This window comes from Lobosporangium transversale, assembly GCF_002105155.1.
Source record: "Lobosporangium transversale strain NRRL 3116 chromosome Unknown BCR41scaffold_59, whole genome shotgun sequence".
Taxonomy (NCBI): Eukaryota; Fungi; Mortierellomycota; class Mortierellomycetes; order Mortierellales; family Mortierellaceae; genus Lobosporangium; species Lobosporangium transversale.
Genome location: NW_019029037.1, coordinates 93,765 through 108,651, shown reverse-complemented (window position 1 = coordinate 108,651; position 14,887 = coordinate 93,765). Strand labels below are relative to the sequence as shown.

Sequence of the window (14,887 nt, the reverse complement as noted above, 5' to 3'; positions counted from 1 at the left end):
ACTCCTGCCAGCTTCTTATTTTGTTTATTTTGTTGCTTTTCAGTACATCTTTGTTAAAGCTTTATGCTGATTTGACTATCGATGACAAAGATTGAGAAGGGCCACGCCAAAAAAGAACGCGGTTCATACCTTCAAAATTTAACCATGTCGTTTCGATATTAGGATGGAGCATCGATAGCCAAGCTACAAAATCATCATAAGATGTCACTGGGCGGGTCAAACGTCTGTAGGTATCACTTTGGCCTTCGTCTTCATTCTTTGTCCGCTCAGTGCGAAGAGAAGGCGTATCTGCATCTATTGGAGGCTCGGGTAGCCGACGATGAGGATTATCACGTCCAAAGACACAACAAGGGATAACCGCAAAAGGTTTACCAAGCTTGAGCGCTACTCTTACGATCGGCTCTGTTGCCTGATCAGGATGGAGGCCAATCATGATGGAGGCTTCCGTGACCAGCTGCTGGTGAGTCTCCAGGAATTCGTCGTTTAACATCGCTTGAATCCGTGAAGGCTCTGTCAACTGAAGAGGAGGATATACTAATGTGGTAGGAATGAAGTCACCTAAGTTCTCTAGGGCTTTCCCGCCGTCTGGCTCCTTCTCGTCCGCATCGTTGTTTTCGTCTTCAAGTATTTCTTTCTTGGTCCTAACTACCTTAGAACCTGACACATCTTTCTCTGTTACCGTTGATTCAGCTCCTGTGATATGTTGCTGTTGCTGTTGTTGTAATGGTGATGTTGGCGACATAGACGGTATGCTATTTGCCTTAAAATTTTCCAACCACTTGCGCTGCCATTTGCGCATTCCTTTCCCTCGTCGAGGCTCAACGATAGTGGACTTGATGCCTTGTCTCGTTTGGAGTTCCCAGGATAAATCGCCTCTGCCTCCAGCAATGTCCAGTACACCAGTTCCAGAGTTCAAAAATTCACGAGAAAAAGTCTTGATGAGCCAGTGAGCAAAATACAACGCTCTTTCGCGATGTTGGTTTTTGGTTGTTTTTTGATGCGGATCAGAGATATGATGCGAGATCTGACGTTTAGCTTGGATGCGCTGTTTGTAGTAGTAAACGTTATTTTCTCAGCGGATATGTCAGTAAAAAATTAATAAAAAAAAATTCACTAGTCTACGATTATTATTATTTTTTACCTCTTCAACCCATCTCCGTCGCTCAGCTTTGAGTTTCACTGGATTGGTCTCATGCCAGAATAAGCACTGTTCCTTATTGCATTTGCCAGAATTGAGCCAGAATTTACAATGTGGCTGTGATTCATCACCCCTTTGTTGCTGTTTTTCCACTGTCTCTCCAGCTGCACCTTTGGGCCGAGATGCCTTCATATCTCGCTCTCTCAATAATTCATCCCCCTTTCGCTTCCGTCCTTCTTGTTCTAAAGCACTTGAACTACTGCTATTTTCACGGTGACCACTGTCTTTAACATTAGATGACGATGAGGGCGGTGAACCAGAGATCGGCTCGAATGACATGCTGCCTTGCCAAAGCTCTAATACCTCAAATTCTAAGCAATGTAAAATTGCAGACCACTTCTTTTTCCATCCATCGTGCGCCTCCCGACTGTCTTGTGCATGAGTACTATCATTCATATTATTGTGATGTCTTCCTGAAAGCTCAATATCACCAATGACTCTGACAACTGATCCTAACTGAACTCTACGCCATAAATCGTCCAGTCCTTTCAACGAGTGGACAGGAAAGCGTGCAATCACTTCCATTCTGATACGGCCTTTGCTGTCGCTGCGATAATGATCCACAACTTCAATATCCTCCCATTCGCTCAGGGCGAATCCATCTGTTTTCGAATCACTTGATGCTGTCGTTTCACCTGCTACAATATCTAATTTTCTTGACGTTGGAGACTGCTCTGGTTCGTTGGCCATGATATCTATGATCGGATCGTCATTCTCTTGGCCTTCTTTCTTATTTCCATTCAGGTCTACAGTCTTTTCTTTACGACGTACTAATGATACATCCAAGAAAAATAGCTTTCGTGAGAGCTTTCTCTTGTGGATAACCCGAGCTTCCAAATAGTATTTCGGTTGTGGTTCAAAGGCCAGTTTAGTAAATGTTTTTTTGTCGTGAGTGCTATTACTCGGAACTACTATCAATTCATCTTTATTTTGTGATGTTGAATGAGGATCCTGTTCACCATGCTCGCTGGTTGTTGATGTCTCCGCTTGCATCAGCATCTCGAGGAGCGCTGGATCGATTTTGATTGGACCTTCAGTAGGCATAGTGGAATAGAAGCACAAGAACAAAAAAAAAAAAAAAAAAAAATAGAATTAGTAAAATAATAATAGCTTATTTGCCTGGTATTTTCTTGGTTGGTGCTTCTAATCTATTGATATCCATAGCGAGAAACGATAGTCTCCTTCACTATTGGCCCTATAGGGCTTCGTTCCACGCTTAGGTCTTCTTTTTTAGTACATTGCAACTGAATACACAAAAGAACAATATATACTTCTATTTTTTAGCATTCTCTATCGCACATTTCAAAGCAAGGGCGTGAACTATAAAACTAACATGGATGATGGAGGTTAATGTCTGTTTCGCCTAGCGTTCGGTCGTTCTTTCGAGGTCGTTCCACGCGCATTCCGTGAGACTCATCACCTCTAGACCATAGAGCAAGCCCCATCACCCAACTTCTTCCCTCGAGGTATTGGCTCAATTTTGGAGTAGTAAACTTGCCCTTTCGCAGGGAATTGAGCCGAAAACCTTCAGTTGTTAGTCTGGAAGCCTTTTTTTTTTTTTTTTTTTTTTTTTTTTTGATAACAAGGACCCACGAGGTCATGTAGGATTTATTTTGATGTTAGCTCTATAAATGGGTTGCCCCATTACTGGGGTCGCAAATAAAGCGGTATCCAATAATCGGCCGAAGCCGCATCGTTATACTGCCACAGTACTACATCCTGTTCATAAACCACGTCAGCATTGAGTAGACTTCCTTGGTCCCAGAGGACCTGTGGCACGGCTCTACTCCCTACTTGGCCTGTTGTGCGCGAAGGTCATCCTTTAGCCGCTGTCCTCAATCATCAAAAATTTACAGCTTTCCAGGCGCTCCATAATCGCCAATTCCACCTGCTGCCGGTAGCTTGCCACCACTCGCCGGTCTGCCTCAGTCCTGATCGCCTTCACATCTGCTGTTCGTCGTTGTCCCTGGTGAGAGCCAAAGAATTCACCTCTGCTACGTCTGTGCCTCCCAACACAGTTGCGTCCCCTGGCGCGTTTGCTCACAGAGGTGATACCATTTTCTCTTTCCCAGTTGACGGTGACTTTGCAGCGTCTGTTCCAGATTTCAGTCCTGCCGAGTTCCTCGATTGACTTGACAAAGCGGCAAACAATGTACCTTGAGATCGATGCTGTGGTTCTGAAGATCGTCTTCCATTTTTGTATCAGTTCCTTCGGCACCAAACCGTGGTACAAGTCTTGGACAGTCCAGTGGGCATCCTCACCCTCGTTCCTCCGTCCCATATCCACATCTTCCTCACCAAACAGAGTGCTCGCATGTCGAATCTCTCTGACGCCCTTGAACATCGCTTCCAAAGAGCCCCAAATCACGTTGTCGGCTACAGGTGTAAACGAGGGGCCTCCTTTATTCAGGTTTGGCTCCTGTGTTTTCCCTTGTTTGTCTTCCCAGAGTTTCTTCTCCTTCACTAATGCTCTTTTGCCATCCTTCGTGATGAGTTCTATGGCCTGCTTCCAACCTTTCAATTGCTCGTCCAGTGTCATGGGACATCGCCAGAGGTGTTCTATGTCCTCCTGCTCCTGTTCACACATCCTGCAGATGTCAGTCTCATACAGGTCCGGTCGCCACTGCCTCATATAAGTGAGTGTAGGAAGCATACCATGGACCTTCTTTATTCTGTGCGCTCTCTTGTGACAATCTGCTGGGCTGGTGAAGAGGCCTCTAGGCGTGTTGCCATCGTGAAGAATATGCAGGCTTGCTTTCCATTCTACTTCTCGCCAGTCTGCAATATAATTCCTGACTCTGTTCTGAGACGCCCACAAGTAATGTGTTCTCACTGCTGATTGGAGTTTTAGCAGGTGTCTAAGATCATCCTCCACCACCTCGTTCTCGAAAATAGCGTGGCAGCGCAGATCGTTGTGTTCCAGTACTTTGATTGTCCACATTTCGCTAAAATGAGCATCTTTGGCGGCTTGGTCTGCCCTTATATTGCCTCTATTCCCAGCATGGCCCTTGACCCATTTCACAGTTACCTTCCCGCCCTGCTTAAAGAGCGCTCTCGAAATGGCTGCCCACCACACTGCGTACTTGGATCGCAATCGCTGCCGTTCAGTGCTTGCTTCTCGCTTTTGAGCAAGGTCCTTGAACTGAACCACTACCGCCATGTTGTCTATGTAGACAGTCGTTGGAACGTTACGGGGACTGACTAGAATGGCTGCGTACAGTCCTACTAGCTCTGCCTTGGTGGATGAAGCATACCCATCGACTCTACCTGAAACTACATTTGAGAAGCTTTCTGGGCCTATCTGAGCCACCACCCCGAAAGCCATCCGCGCCGCCCTTCTTCCTGCCTCTTCAAGGGACCCATCGGAGTAAAGTGTTAGCTGACTCATCGTTGATAGTTTCTCTCTTTGACGCAGTATATTGTCCATGTCAACCTGTGGGATCTCTACACCTAGGCACTCAGAGGAGCCAAACCACCGATGATGACCCTCTGGGATTTTATTATTCCTTGTTCTTGAGGAGTCCATCTCTTCTTGCGCTTTCGTCCTGAGCCTCCTATCGAGAGCTTGTTCATCGAGTTCATGGCGTCCACGTATCTTGTTTCGCTCTTGTGCTCTACGTCTTGCTCGGTTGAAAGCCGCTCGTCGTCGCTGTTCTCTTCTTCCTTGTTCATCGAGCCTTTGAAACCTAGCCTGTAACCGTAGGCGTTCTTGACGGCGAGCTCTTTCGATAGCCTTCGAGTGTGCGGCTTCTTGCTTGGCTTGCACCCACTGTTCACGTCGCCACACTCTCCTTCTCTCCACCTCTTCTTTTTTCCTCTCTTGCTCTATTTTTCTTAGCAACCATTGCTCCCTCTTCCCTCTTTCCAAACGGTCGCGAAATTGTAACATTTTCCTTCCTTGAGGATCTTTCCACAGCCTATGCCTCTCGTTAGCTTCGCGCTCTTTTTCTCTCAAACGCTCTCTTTTTTCAAAATTTTCTCGCAAGTATTCTTTTTGGAGTTCGCGATCAGACTCAGTGTATCCTTCATACTCCTGCATACCCTCTTGTATGTAACACTGTGCTCTTCTTTCTCTTTCCTCCCGCTGTTCTACACTTAGGGGATCAAGTGGCTCTCTGGGGTCTTCTTCCACGTCACTGAGGTAACTTATATATCCAACGTCATCATCCTCATCATCCTCAGTGGGCTGCTCCTCCAACATATTGTCTTCTGTGAGTAGTTCATCTGCTCTCTCATTGTTTTCAGCCTCATTTAGCTGTTGGAGCTCCCTTAAATCTCTCTCTTCCTCTTCGTCTAGTCTCTGAAGAATGTTCTTTTTGTCTCTACACCATACTTCGATAAAGTTGTGTGTGTAAAGGGACTCATGAAGGGCATTTTGAACATTGTGGAACCATGCTGGAGATGCCTTTGGGTCTCTCCTTTTCGTACGTACCTCATTCCAGGATTTGAGTGACGAATCCTCGTCTAGAGTTTGCTCAGCATAATATATTCCTCTTGCTGCTAATTCCCGCACAGGCTGGTCATCCACAATGCCATGAAGCATGTCTGCTATATTGAGAGCATTTCCAGGGAGCCCAAAATCGTTTGCTAGTTGCAAGTCAAACTTCACTTGTCGATCGGCCATTAGTTTACAGACGCTTGATGCGAAGTTGTGTTTGTATGCTTTTATTTTGTGTGGCTCTGCAGTTGGGAGCTTGCTCGTCCTAAGGCGCTTCTGGAGGGCAATGAGACGTGCTCTACAGATACGTCCCATCAACCCATTGTCATTTAGGCGTAGGAACAGGGTTGATATCTGCTCCTCTGTCTGTGCGTCTTCTAAGTTTTTAATTGCATAGAATCTAGGGTGATGCATTATGCTGTTGGGTGTGGTTGACGGCATACGTGCTTTGCTCTTACATAGCTTCATATACTTACCTGTCATTCGTCTCACAAAAGAAGGGGGAAGTATCTGTGCCGAAATCCTATAAAGCACCTTGGGTATGAGGACGTTATTGATGAGATATGCTGTCTGTTTGTCGGTTACTGCTTTTGAGGAGAGAATACTACACATTGACGTGACTTCTCTTTCTACAATGTTCTCTGTTGTCTTCACCGACCCTCTGGCTGTTACCCAGACACCTAGTATCCGGACAGGGTCATCTTTGCCCAGCGGGCGGATTTCTTCTGCCGGTGTACCAAAATGGAGATTACTGTTATCGTTGAGCTTGCTGTTTAGTGTTAGCACCTGCGTCTTTTTCGCATTGATTTCGACCCCGTTAAGAACAAAAAAGGACGTGGCGACATCTAGTATATCCTGTACATGTTGCTTGGAGTCAGATATCCATGTCGTGTCGTCCACAAAAGCCAGACATGCGAGCTGAGGTGTATCTGGAGGGCCCTCTATTCTGTATCCCTTCATGTGGTCCATAACTTCACATAGTAGTGGATCATAAGCTATTCGCCAGAGTAAAGGGCACTCTACGCCTCCTTGATCCAGACCGCATTCTGGGCGGTACTCTTTCGTAAGCCCGTATTCTGTAATAACTCTATTGACCTTGGTAACAGCGATGTTCTCACACAACCTGATAAATGCCTCTGGAACTCGTAAGCGACGTAGTCCTCTGGACAACATACCATCGGAAGCACAATTGACCGAATCAAAACACCTTTTCATATCTTGGAACACTATCCATTGCTCCTTGCGAAACTCTCTAGCATCTTCCATTGCTGCTTGGAGGATATGAATTGGGTCCTTTGTCGTCGTTCCTTTTAAGACAGAAAAGTTAGGCCCCCGCAAGATGTTATGACGCCGCATCATTTCACTAAGTCTATTGGTTAGAACTGTGAACATGATTTTTCTTGCATGTTCTAGAAGCGCAATCGGCCTGACTTCCGCCATGCTTCCTGACCATTCTGCTGCCTTTGGGATGCAATACAATAGTCCAGTTTTCCAATCCTTTGGTATTGTTTCTTGGACTATTGTGGCACCAACAATCTGGAAAAGAATGTTATGTCCGACTTGGCCTTGATGTTGAAATAAATCGTTCGTGGTGCCTGATACTCCTGGTGCTTTGTTCTTTGGTGTCTCTTGGATCACTACCATAAATTCCTCCCATGAAGGTGGGCTCATGAGCCCATCATACCATTCTTCCTTGATCCTTTCGTGTGGTGCGTATTGTCTTTCCCAGCGTGTTCCTTGTTCCAGAGGTTTTGCAGGCCTGGGACCGTGCCACTTTTGAAACCATTCTCTGACGTGCCTTTTAATACCTTCTGGCTCAAGAATGTTGAAAGTGTCACCGTCCTCCTGTACTTGAATCCTGTCCAGTATGACTCTTCCATGTCCTCTACCTAACAACTTATCAATCATCCGACCTGTCGCCGTAAGCAGCTGTCCGCATCTCTGTTCAATCCACTCTGTCATCTTCGATGCTTTTTCTAAACGCCTCTCTGTCTGCATCTCCGATATTGCCTGTACCCATCTTTTCTTGATACCCTTGCTCCATGTCTCCCATTCTTCTTCATCTGCGTTCCACCCAGGCACCTCGCCTAGATCCTCCATTCCTCTTTCCGTTTCTTCCCTCATCCATTTCGCGTGGTTGTTGAATTTGATCCGCTCCGCCTCTAGATATTCTCTTGCACTATCCTCTAGATCGGTTCGTCTTCTCCGTCTAATTGCCACCGTTGCTTGCTTGATCTTGCTTAGGTCCCGCACTAAGTGTAAGATCGAGAGTTCTGCTTGAGGTTTCACCCCTGATCTACCTACTGTTTTACCTGGTAGGGTCGCTTTTGCACAGCGAAGCACTGTTTTTGAGTACCAGCGCCACGCTTGTTCCACCTTTACCTTCTCTAATTCTTCTGGAGTTATTCTGCCTTCATTTTGGTTCTCATATTTGAGTCCAAGATTCCTCATTTTCTCCTGATCGTCGAGAGCCATGTTTAAGGCATTTTCAAAATCATCCCACTGTGTCTTGTTAATGTCTCGAAATTGAAAGCGGAAGCCTTTGGGTTTCTTGTACTTAAGAGGATCTGCCTTGTGGATGAGTGCTTGGATTGTGATATTGGCCGTCACCATTTTATGGTCCGACGAGACTCCATCAACCGAACTGTGATCAACATACACAAGCTTGCCCACCAACAAGCTATCTGTAAAGATCATGTCAATTCGGCTGACACCTTGGCATGTAAAGTCTTGTGTTGTTGGGTGTAACGCCCTGTAGGTGTCGTAGAATTGCTCTGTTTGTAGCCATTTTAGGATATCGGTTTCTGGATTGGTGCTGGTCCTTGTGCAGTTTTTTCTGTCAATCCTGGGATTGCATACCCCATTGAAATCTCCCATAATAATTACCTCCCTGCGTTCTGCTCTTGCACTAATACATTCTCCTTTGAGCCACTCGCTTAATTCTCTGCGCTGCTTTTCCTTTTCACGATTCGTTCTATCTTCACTGGGTACATAACAATTAATCACCCGAAGCTTTAATTGTCCTTTGAAATTAAAATCTCTAGACTGCCCTCTGCTTCCACATGAGGATATTCTCCCAGCATGTACCCATAGCCACTTGTGGATAATGAGGCCGACTCCCGTACCTCGCGTTTTCCCTTCCTCACCTGTTAACCACCAAAATTTATAACTTTCTTGTTTTATATAGTCTGCTGCTATTTTCGCACCATGATTCATATTTGTCTCTTGTAACGCAATAACATCATACTCTTCTGACTCTCCCCAATGACAAAGTGTTTCCAATTTTCCAGCTGTTAAAATTCCCTGTGTATTGAAGGTTCCTAACTTCAATCTATCATTCTTTCCATCTCTATTTACTGTCCTACATGTTACTATGTTAGGCGTATTACTCATTTAAGGAAGGTTTTGAGGATTGTCCAATTATCACTACAGGCTTTGATGGCAATGGTACTGTTTTTTCAGCAGCCCTGGGTGGGCCCATTAGCGCCATAATAGCGGCCAAAGTCTCGTTCGTGTCTGGGATAGCTAGTCCACTGGAGTTCTGGCCTTTCTTTGACTTCATCGCGCTGCGACTTGTGTCTGCGCTCAGACCGACTGCCATTAGCTGTTCCTTAGGGACAGTGATGCCCATATTCTTTGAGAGCATTTGAATCACTATAGACATCAACATCTGATTGGTCTGCGCAAGCTGTAATTGCTCCTGTTGCATTCTAACGATAGTCTCTTGAAGCTGTCCAATCTTCTTTTCCAATACATTTTGCATAGCTTTATTTTGTCCATTATGCTGCTGTCCAGGCTGTTGTTGCTTATTTTGTTGTGGTCCGCTGTTTTGTCCATTCTGCAGTCCATTTTGCGGTCCATTTTGCGGTCCATTTTGCAATTCGCTTTGTCTCTGTGTCTGTTCTCCATTTTGGCTGCTACTTCCAATGATCTGTGCAAATGTACGGTTAGCCGTGACCTTAAGCGCTCCACCTCTTTGGTACTCTTTCACTGCCTGGATGTGGGCCTTAGTCTTCATTCTTTCAATGTAAATTGTGCACACCCTTTGAATATGGCCTAGTTCACCGCACTCTCTACATCTTTTGTCTTCTTTATCTCCCCACATAGTTTCTTTCCCACCTACTTTAATGGAAATCTCCATGCAGCTAACCATGTCTGCTTCTGATGAGAAATAAACGAATGCTTCACGTAACGTCTTTGTGTATTTACCCTCTTTCGAGAAAATCCTTGGGATAATTAAAAACTCAGCCTTATTTTCGCCCAGGATCTCTTTCAAGTCCAAAGGCGTTGTTCCCATAGGGAGTTGAGACAGCTTTGCGACATAACGCAGTTCCCACACTACTTTCTCCTTTCCAATTGTACTTAAACGAGCAAGATCTCTACCAACGAAAACCCACTTTTTCTTTTCCGCTTGGATTTTCTTTACACTCTCCTCTTGTCTAAAGAGAACTCTTGCCACAATTTTGATACCATTTTTGCATGGACGAGTTACAATTTTTTCCACTTCGCCAAACTGAGCCATCGCTGATTTGATCCTGAAATCATCAGTCCTGGGATGAAGACCGTAAATTTCAACTGATCTATCCTGTTCTGTGATGCGTTGGTCCTGATCGACTCTGGTGAAGATAGGCTGCTCCGAAGATGTTCCGTTTTCTTCGTCTTCTTTATGGTGAGTGAGTTCCAGCAGGTTCTCTAGGTCACCCAGCGTTTCAACGGCGACGCGAAAAACTTTTTGTCCGTCCTTATTCTTGATACGGGTTGGTCCCTCCGTGCAGTGGATGCCTTGGTGAATGAGGATCTGCTGGAGTTCATCTCTTTTCATAGCGTAGGTGTCGCCATAGATCAGATCCACAGGAGCCGTGGCCACGAAAAACCTTTCCTTAGTTCTTTGAACTTCGATCCACTCTGTTTCGTCATCCATTTCTTCGTCGTCTTCGTCAATTGCTGTCTCGGTAGCAGCGCGCTCTTGATCAACTTGCATTTGTTTTAGTCCCTTTTTGGGATTATAAGAACAGCGTTGAGTGGAATTCATTGCAATTGGGGTGGTAGCCCCAATACTTTGGCTTGGTTTTTGCGCGTCTTGGCCGTCAAGGGGAAGTTTTTGTTTTTTGAAATTGTTCATTCTGCTTGATTCTCCATCATCTTGTCGATGATGGAGTTGAATTTTTTCAGCCCCAGACATCTTGGGTTGATAAATACTTTTGCACTCTTGTGCGCTAACGTAGGGTGTGTAAGGGGTGTTAAGAGAGGGGCAGTGTTAATGTAGCGTCCGACTTGATGGATCGGAGAAGAGTTTTTTGCCTTTTTTTTTTTTTTTTTTTTTTTTTTTTTGATAGCTGAAAAGGTCGTTGTAGTCTGGAAGCTTTGAGTTCGATCACCTACTTTATCAAATTTTGATTGCTCTTAGTATCATGTGAGTTAGCTCACGTGACTGTAGATAATTTATCTAGTATTAAATCCAATGCCTCCGGCAAGGAAGGTTTCGTGTTGTAATTGGTTAGCAATCAAGACTCTGAATCTTGCAATCCGAGTTCGAGTCTCGGCGAGACCTCTTTTTGAATGTTGATCATATTTTTTTTACCCAAGTGACAAGTGATAAACACCAACAATGGTACTATTTTTTCTTTAAAAATTTGATGAATAGATAGACTATGTATATATATATATATATAATATTAATACATATATTTTATATAAGGAGCTCAATGATATTTGTATAATATATACGTATTATATATATATAAATATAAATAAATATATATATTTGTCTATATTTTTTTTTTTGCTGTGCATTATATGGAAGAACAAAAAAAAAAAAAAAAAAGAAAGTGTGCTCTCCCCCCCCATTCTCCTTTTCTTTTGCTCTCAGACTGATATACATGACATGTGTTCATGCATGCAATGAATAGCTATCCATGGAAAGTGGTCGCAGAACAGTACACCATATTAATAGAATCGATTATGTTACTGATAAAATTGTACCTGAACTAAAAGACTAAAAGGAGAATAGGGGAAAAGAACATGTCTTTGCGTTGCATTGTAGATCCACAAATTCGAGTAATTAAATGAGCTCAGTAACAAAAAAAGAAAGAAAAGAAAGTGGGGGGGGAGATAGGGATATATTTGTGTATACATTTATATATATTTATATTTATATCTCTTGTTTGACCAGGGTAGGGAACCAAAGGTTCATGTACAAGGTATACTTTTGAGGGCAAAGAAGGGATGTGTTAGTTCAGACACTACAATTACCACCTCTGTTTTCTTTTTTGGACATTGAAAGATGTAAAGAGATGAATGTACGTTATGTATACAGTATACATGTTCAAAGATAACACAACGTTGATAACCCTGTGTGTTTCGTTGGATGAGTTGATCCGGACAGAACACAGAGATTTTCTTCAATGTCAAACTATGAAAGAAAAAAAAAAAATCCCTCACTCTTCTTTCACAAGGGTTCAAAACAATAAACAAAATGACATGACATATGACATGTCTGTGGCTGGCTTCTAGTGTGGAACTGTAACTGAAAAGGTCTTTAAGCTTGTCCATGATAATTCAATGATGGTAAGGTAAAGAAGAAAGAAGAGAATGCACATGTGTATGTTGTACATGTATATCATGTATATGCTTGAGTGCATCGATCAGTCTAGCCTGCCTTGATTGTGGCCCCTACTTTGTGTAATCTTATCCACGTTTTCGGTGTTTGCTCTTTGAACATGCCACAAACAAACAAAAAAAAAAAAAAAACTAAACGCCGATAAAAAAAAAAATCCCTCACAGGACTCACAGACAGAAAATGCTCCGTGCTTTTTTTTTTATCTTTTTCATTTATATATGCTTCTTTCCTTCCTTCCTTCTTTCTTTTCTTTTGCTCATTCTCTTCTTCATCTCTCTTCGATCCTCTCTCCTCTCTCTTTTTCTTCCTTCTTCATCTGCTTGTCCGTCCATTTATTCTGCTCTTATTAGCAATCACCTAAAAGCGACTCAAACCTCAACTCCCAAAAAAAAAAATTCATCATATTCTCCACACATTCACATCCTCGGTTTAGCATGTTGGGTCGCAAGGAATAACATTACGCCCCCTTTTTTCTCTCTTTCTCTGTCTTTCTCGTTTCTATCGCTATTGCTGATCCATTCGATCTGTTCAGCAAGGCATTAAAAGAAATAAGAAAATTATTCTTACAAAAAAAACCTTTATAGCCAACTGTATCAACAATTTTTTTTTGTTCTCTTTTGTATCACATCCTATTTTTATTGCTTTTTTTTTTTTTTTGCTTTGCCCATTTATCTTTGTACATTTATTTAGCCATAGTCTTCTTGCTACATTAGAAAGAACAAACTCCTTTTGTACTGTACACTATTATATTCTTATATTCTTCATCTCCATTCAAAAAAAAAAACATCCTATCATGGTCACTTTCTCCACTGATTATTGGGCCCCTGCCATGGAGTCCAACGTTCGACGACGTCAAGACATGATCAAAGATTCAAAGAGTCATTCGCTTCATAATGACGACCACTGGAACACTCTCCGTCAAGTCCCAACAGTCGACTCCTCCTCTGTTTCTTCCGCCTCCTCCTCTGAATCTCAGGTGGCTGCATTAAAGAAAGCCTCGTATCTCCGACCTCCGCCTATGGCCATCACCAACAAGAAACAAACCCTAATTCACAAGATCTTCCACCATGAACCCAAGTCTGCCTCAATTAGCCCCCCTACCTCTCCCATCTTCATCAATAGCCCTAACCCAGAGCAGGACCCTTACCTTTCGAACCCTGTCACCCCCTCGCTAGAAAAGAAAACCATCTTCAACTTTGCAAACGTCCTCGGACGTGCCTCCTCCTTCACAGGACTCAACAGTAGCAGCGATCGTCATAGCGAGAGTAAAAAACCCGAGTGTACCTTGTTGAAAAAGTATGGCGTTTGTGAGAAGGGTAGCATTGGACAGGGCGCTACCGCCGTTGTTCGATTGGCACATAAGCTCTCGGCTGAATCCGAATCTGGTGAGAAGCTCTTTGCTGTCAAGGAGTTCAGGAAACGAAGAAAGGACGAGACTGAGAAGGAATATGTAAAGAAGTTGACAAGCGAGTTCTGTATCTCTTCCACCCTTCATCATGAGAACATTGTCGAGACCGTCGATCTGGTACAAGATGAACATCAACACTGGTGCGAGGTCATGGTATGTTTTTTTCTATTTTATGCCCTCTTCTCCTTCTCATTCCACTCATTTCGCTTGCTGCCAATTTTTTTTTTATATTTATTTATTACCATACGCAACACCGAGGGAATTGGTATTACAAAACATTCCTCTGAATGGCATATAGAATACTAATCAATCTAAAATTTCCTCACATCGCATCGTTTTTCAACTAATCATAGGAATATTGCTCTGGAGGAGATCTATACAACATTATTAAGCAAGGCCACATGTCAAGGGTTGAGATCAACTGCTGCTTCAAGCAGCTCATCCACGGTGTAGCCTACTTACACTCCATGGGTGTGGCCCATCGTGATATCAAGCCCGAAAATCTTCTTCTCGACGATCAATCTCGCCTCAAAATCACAGACTTCGGAGTCTCGGATGTCTTCCGTATGTGCTGGGAGAAAACCACTCATTTATCCAAGGGTCTCTGCGGGTCGGAGCCCTACATTGCCCCAGAAGAGTTCACCCAAAAGGAGTACGATGCGCGCCGAGTCGATGTCTGGGCCTGTGGTATCGTTTATTACTGCATGGTCTATCAAGGCATTCCTTTCCGTGCCGCAACAAAACAAGATCCCAACTACCAACACTTTCTGGAAATGAGAGCTGTGAACGCCTATGAGCCATTCGAGAAGCTATCCCTTGGAACCAGAAATCTGCTAAAGAATATCTTGGATCCCAATCCAGAGACTCGTATTACTATCGAGGGGATATTGGAGGATGAATGGTTCAAGAGCATTGAAACATGCATCCATGGCGAAAATCAGGACCCCCATCGTCACTTTGAGCCCAGCCTTTAAGGAGAGATTCTTACATACACATACACAAGCATAGGATCATCAATCGTCCATTATAAAAAAAAAAAAATAAAAAAAAAAATGCATAGTCAAATTTTTTTGTGTCAGAATTTTGTTGTTTGTTTTGTTTGTTTGTTTACTTGTGAAAATGATAGAAGGATCTGCATCTTGCGTCGTGCATCGTGCACCGCGCATCGTGCATGGTATAACTGCGACAACCGATTCTTTTTTTTTTTCTTTTTTTTATTATTTT

The 14,887-nt window shown here is 43.5% G+C and overlaps 2 protein-coding genes and 1 non-coding gene across 3 annotated transcripts; 2 read left to right on the top strand and 1 right to left on the bottom strand.

Annotated features, from left to right (window-relative positions):
* Positions 1-31: 31 nt before the first annotated feature.
* BCR41DRAFT_363007 (hypothetical protein) lies at positions 32-2,241 on the bottom strand. The gene is made up of 2 exons (XM_022025816.1): positions 1,142-2,241; positions 32-1,045 (listed from the first exon to the last, which is right to left on the bottom strand). Exons 1-2 carry the CDS (start codon positions 2,195-2,197, stop codon positions 62-64), a joined length of 2,040 nt encoding a protein of 679 aa, XP_021876400.1. The 5' UTR covers positions 2,198-2,241; the 3' UTR covers positions 32-61.
* An 8,873-nt stretch (positions 2,242-11,114) lies between these two features.
* On the top strand, positions 11,115-11,187 carry BCR41DRAFT_t137. Its single transcript has one exon. It is a non-coding gene; the product is annotated as a tRNA-Gln (tRNA).
* A 2,086-nt stretch (positions 11,188-13,273) lies between these two features.
* Positions 13,274-14,637, top strand: BCR41DRAFT_313324 (kinase-like domain-containing protein; the record flags this gene model as incomplete). Its single annotated transcript, XM_022021126.1, has 2 exons — positions 13,274-13,816; positions 14,017-14,637. 2 exons carry the CDS (start codon positions 13,274-13,276, stop codon positions 14,635-14,637), a joined length of 1,164 nt encoding a protein of 387 aa, XP_021876399.1.
* Positions 14,638-14,887: the final 250 nt, after the last annotated feature.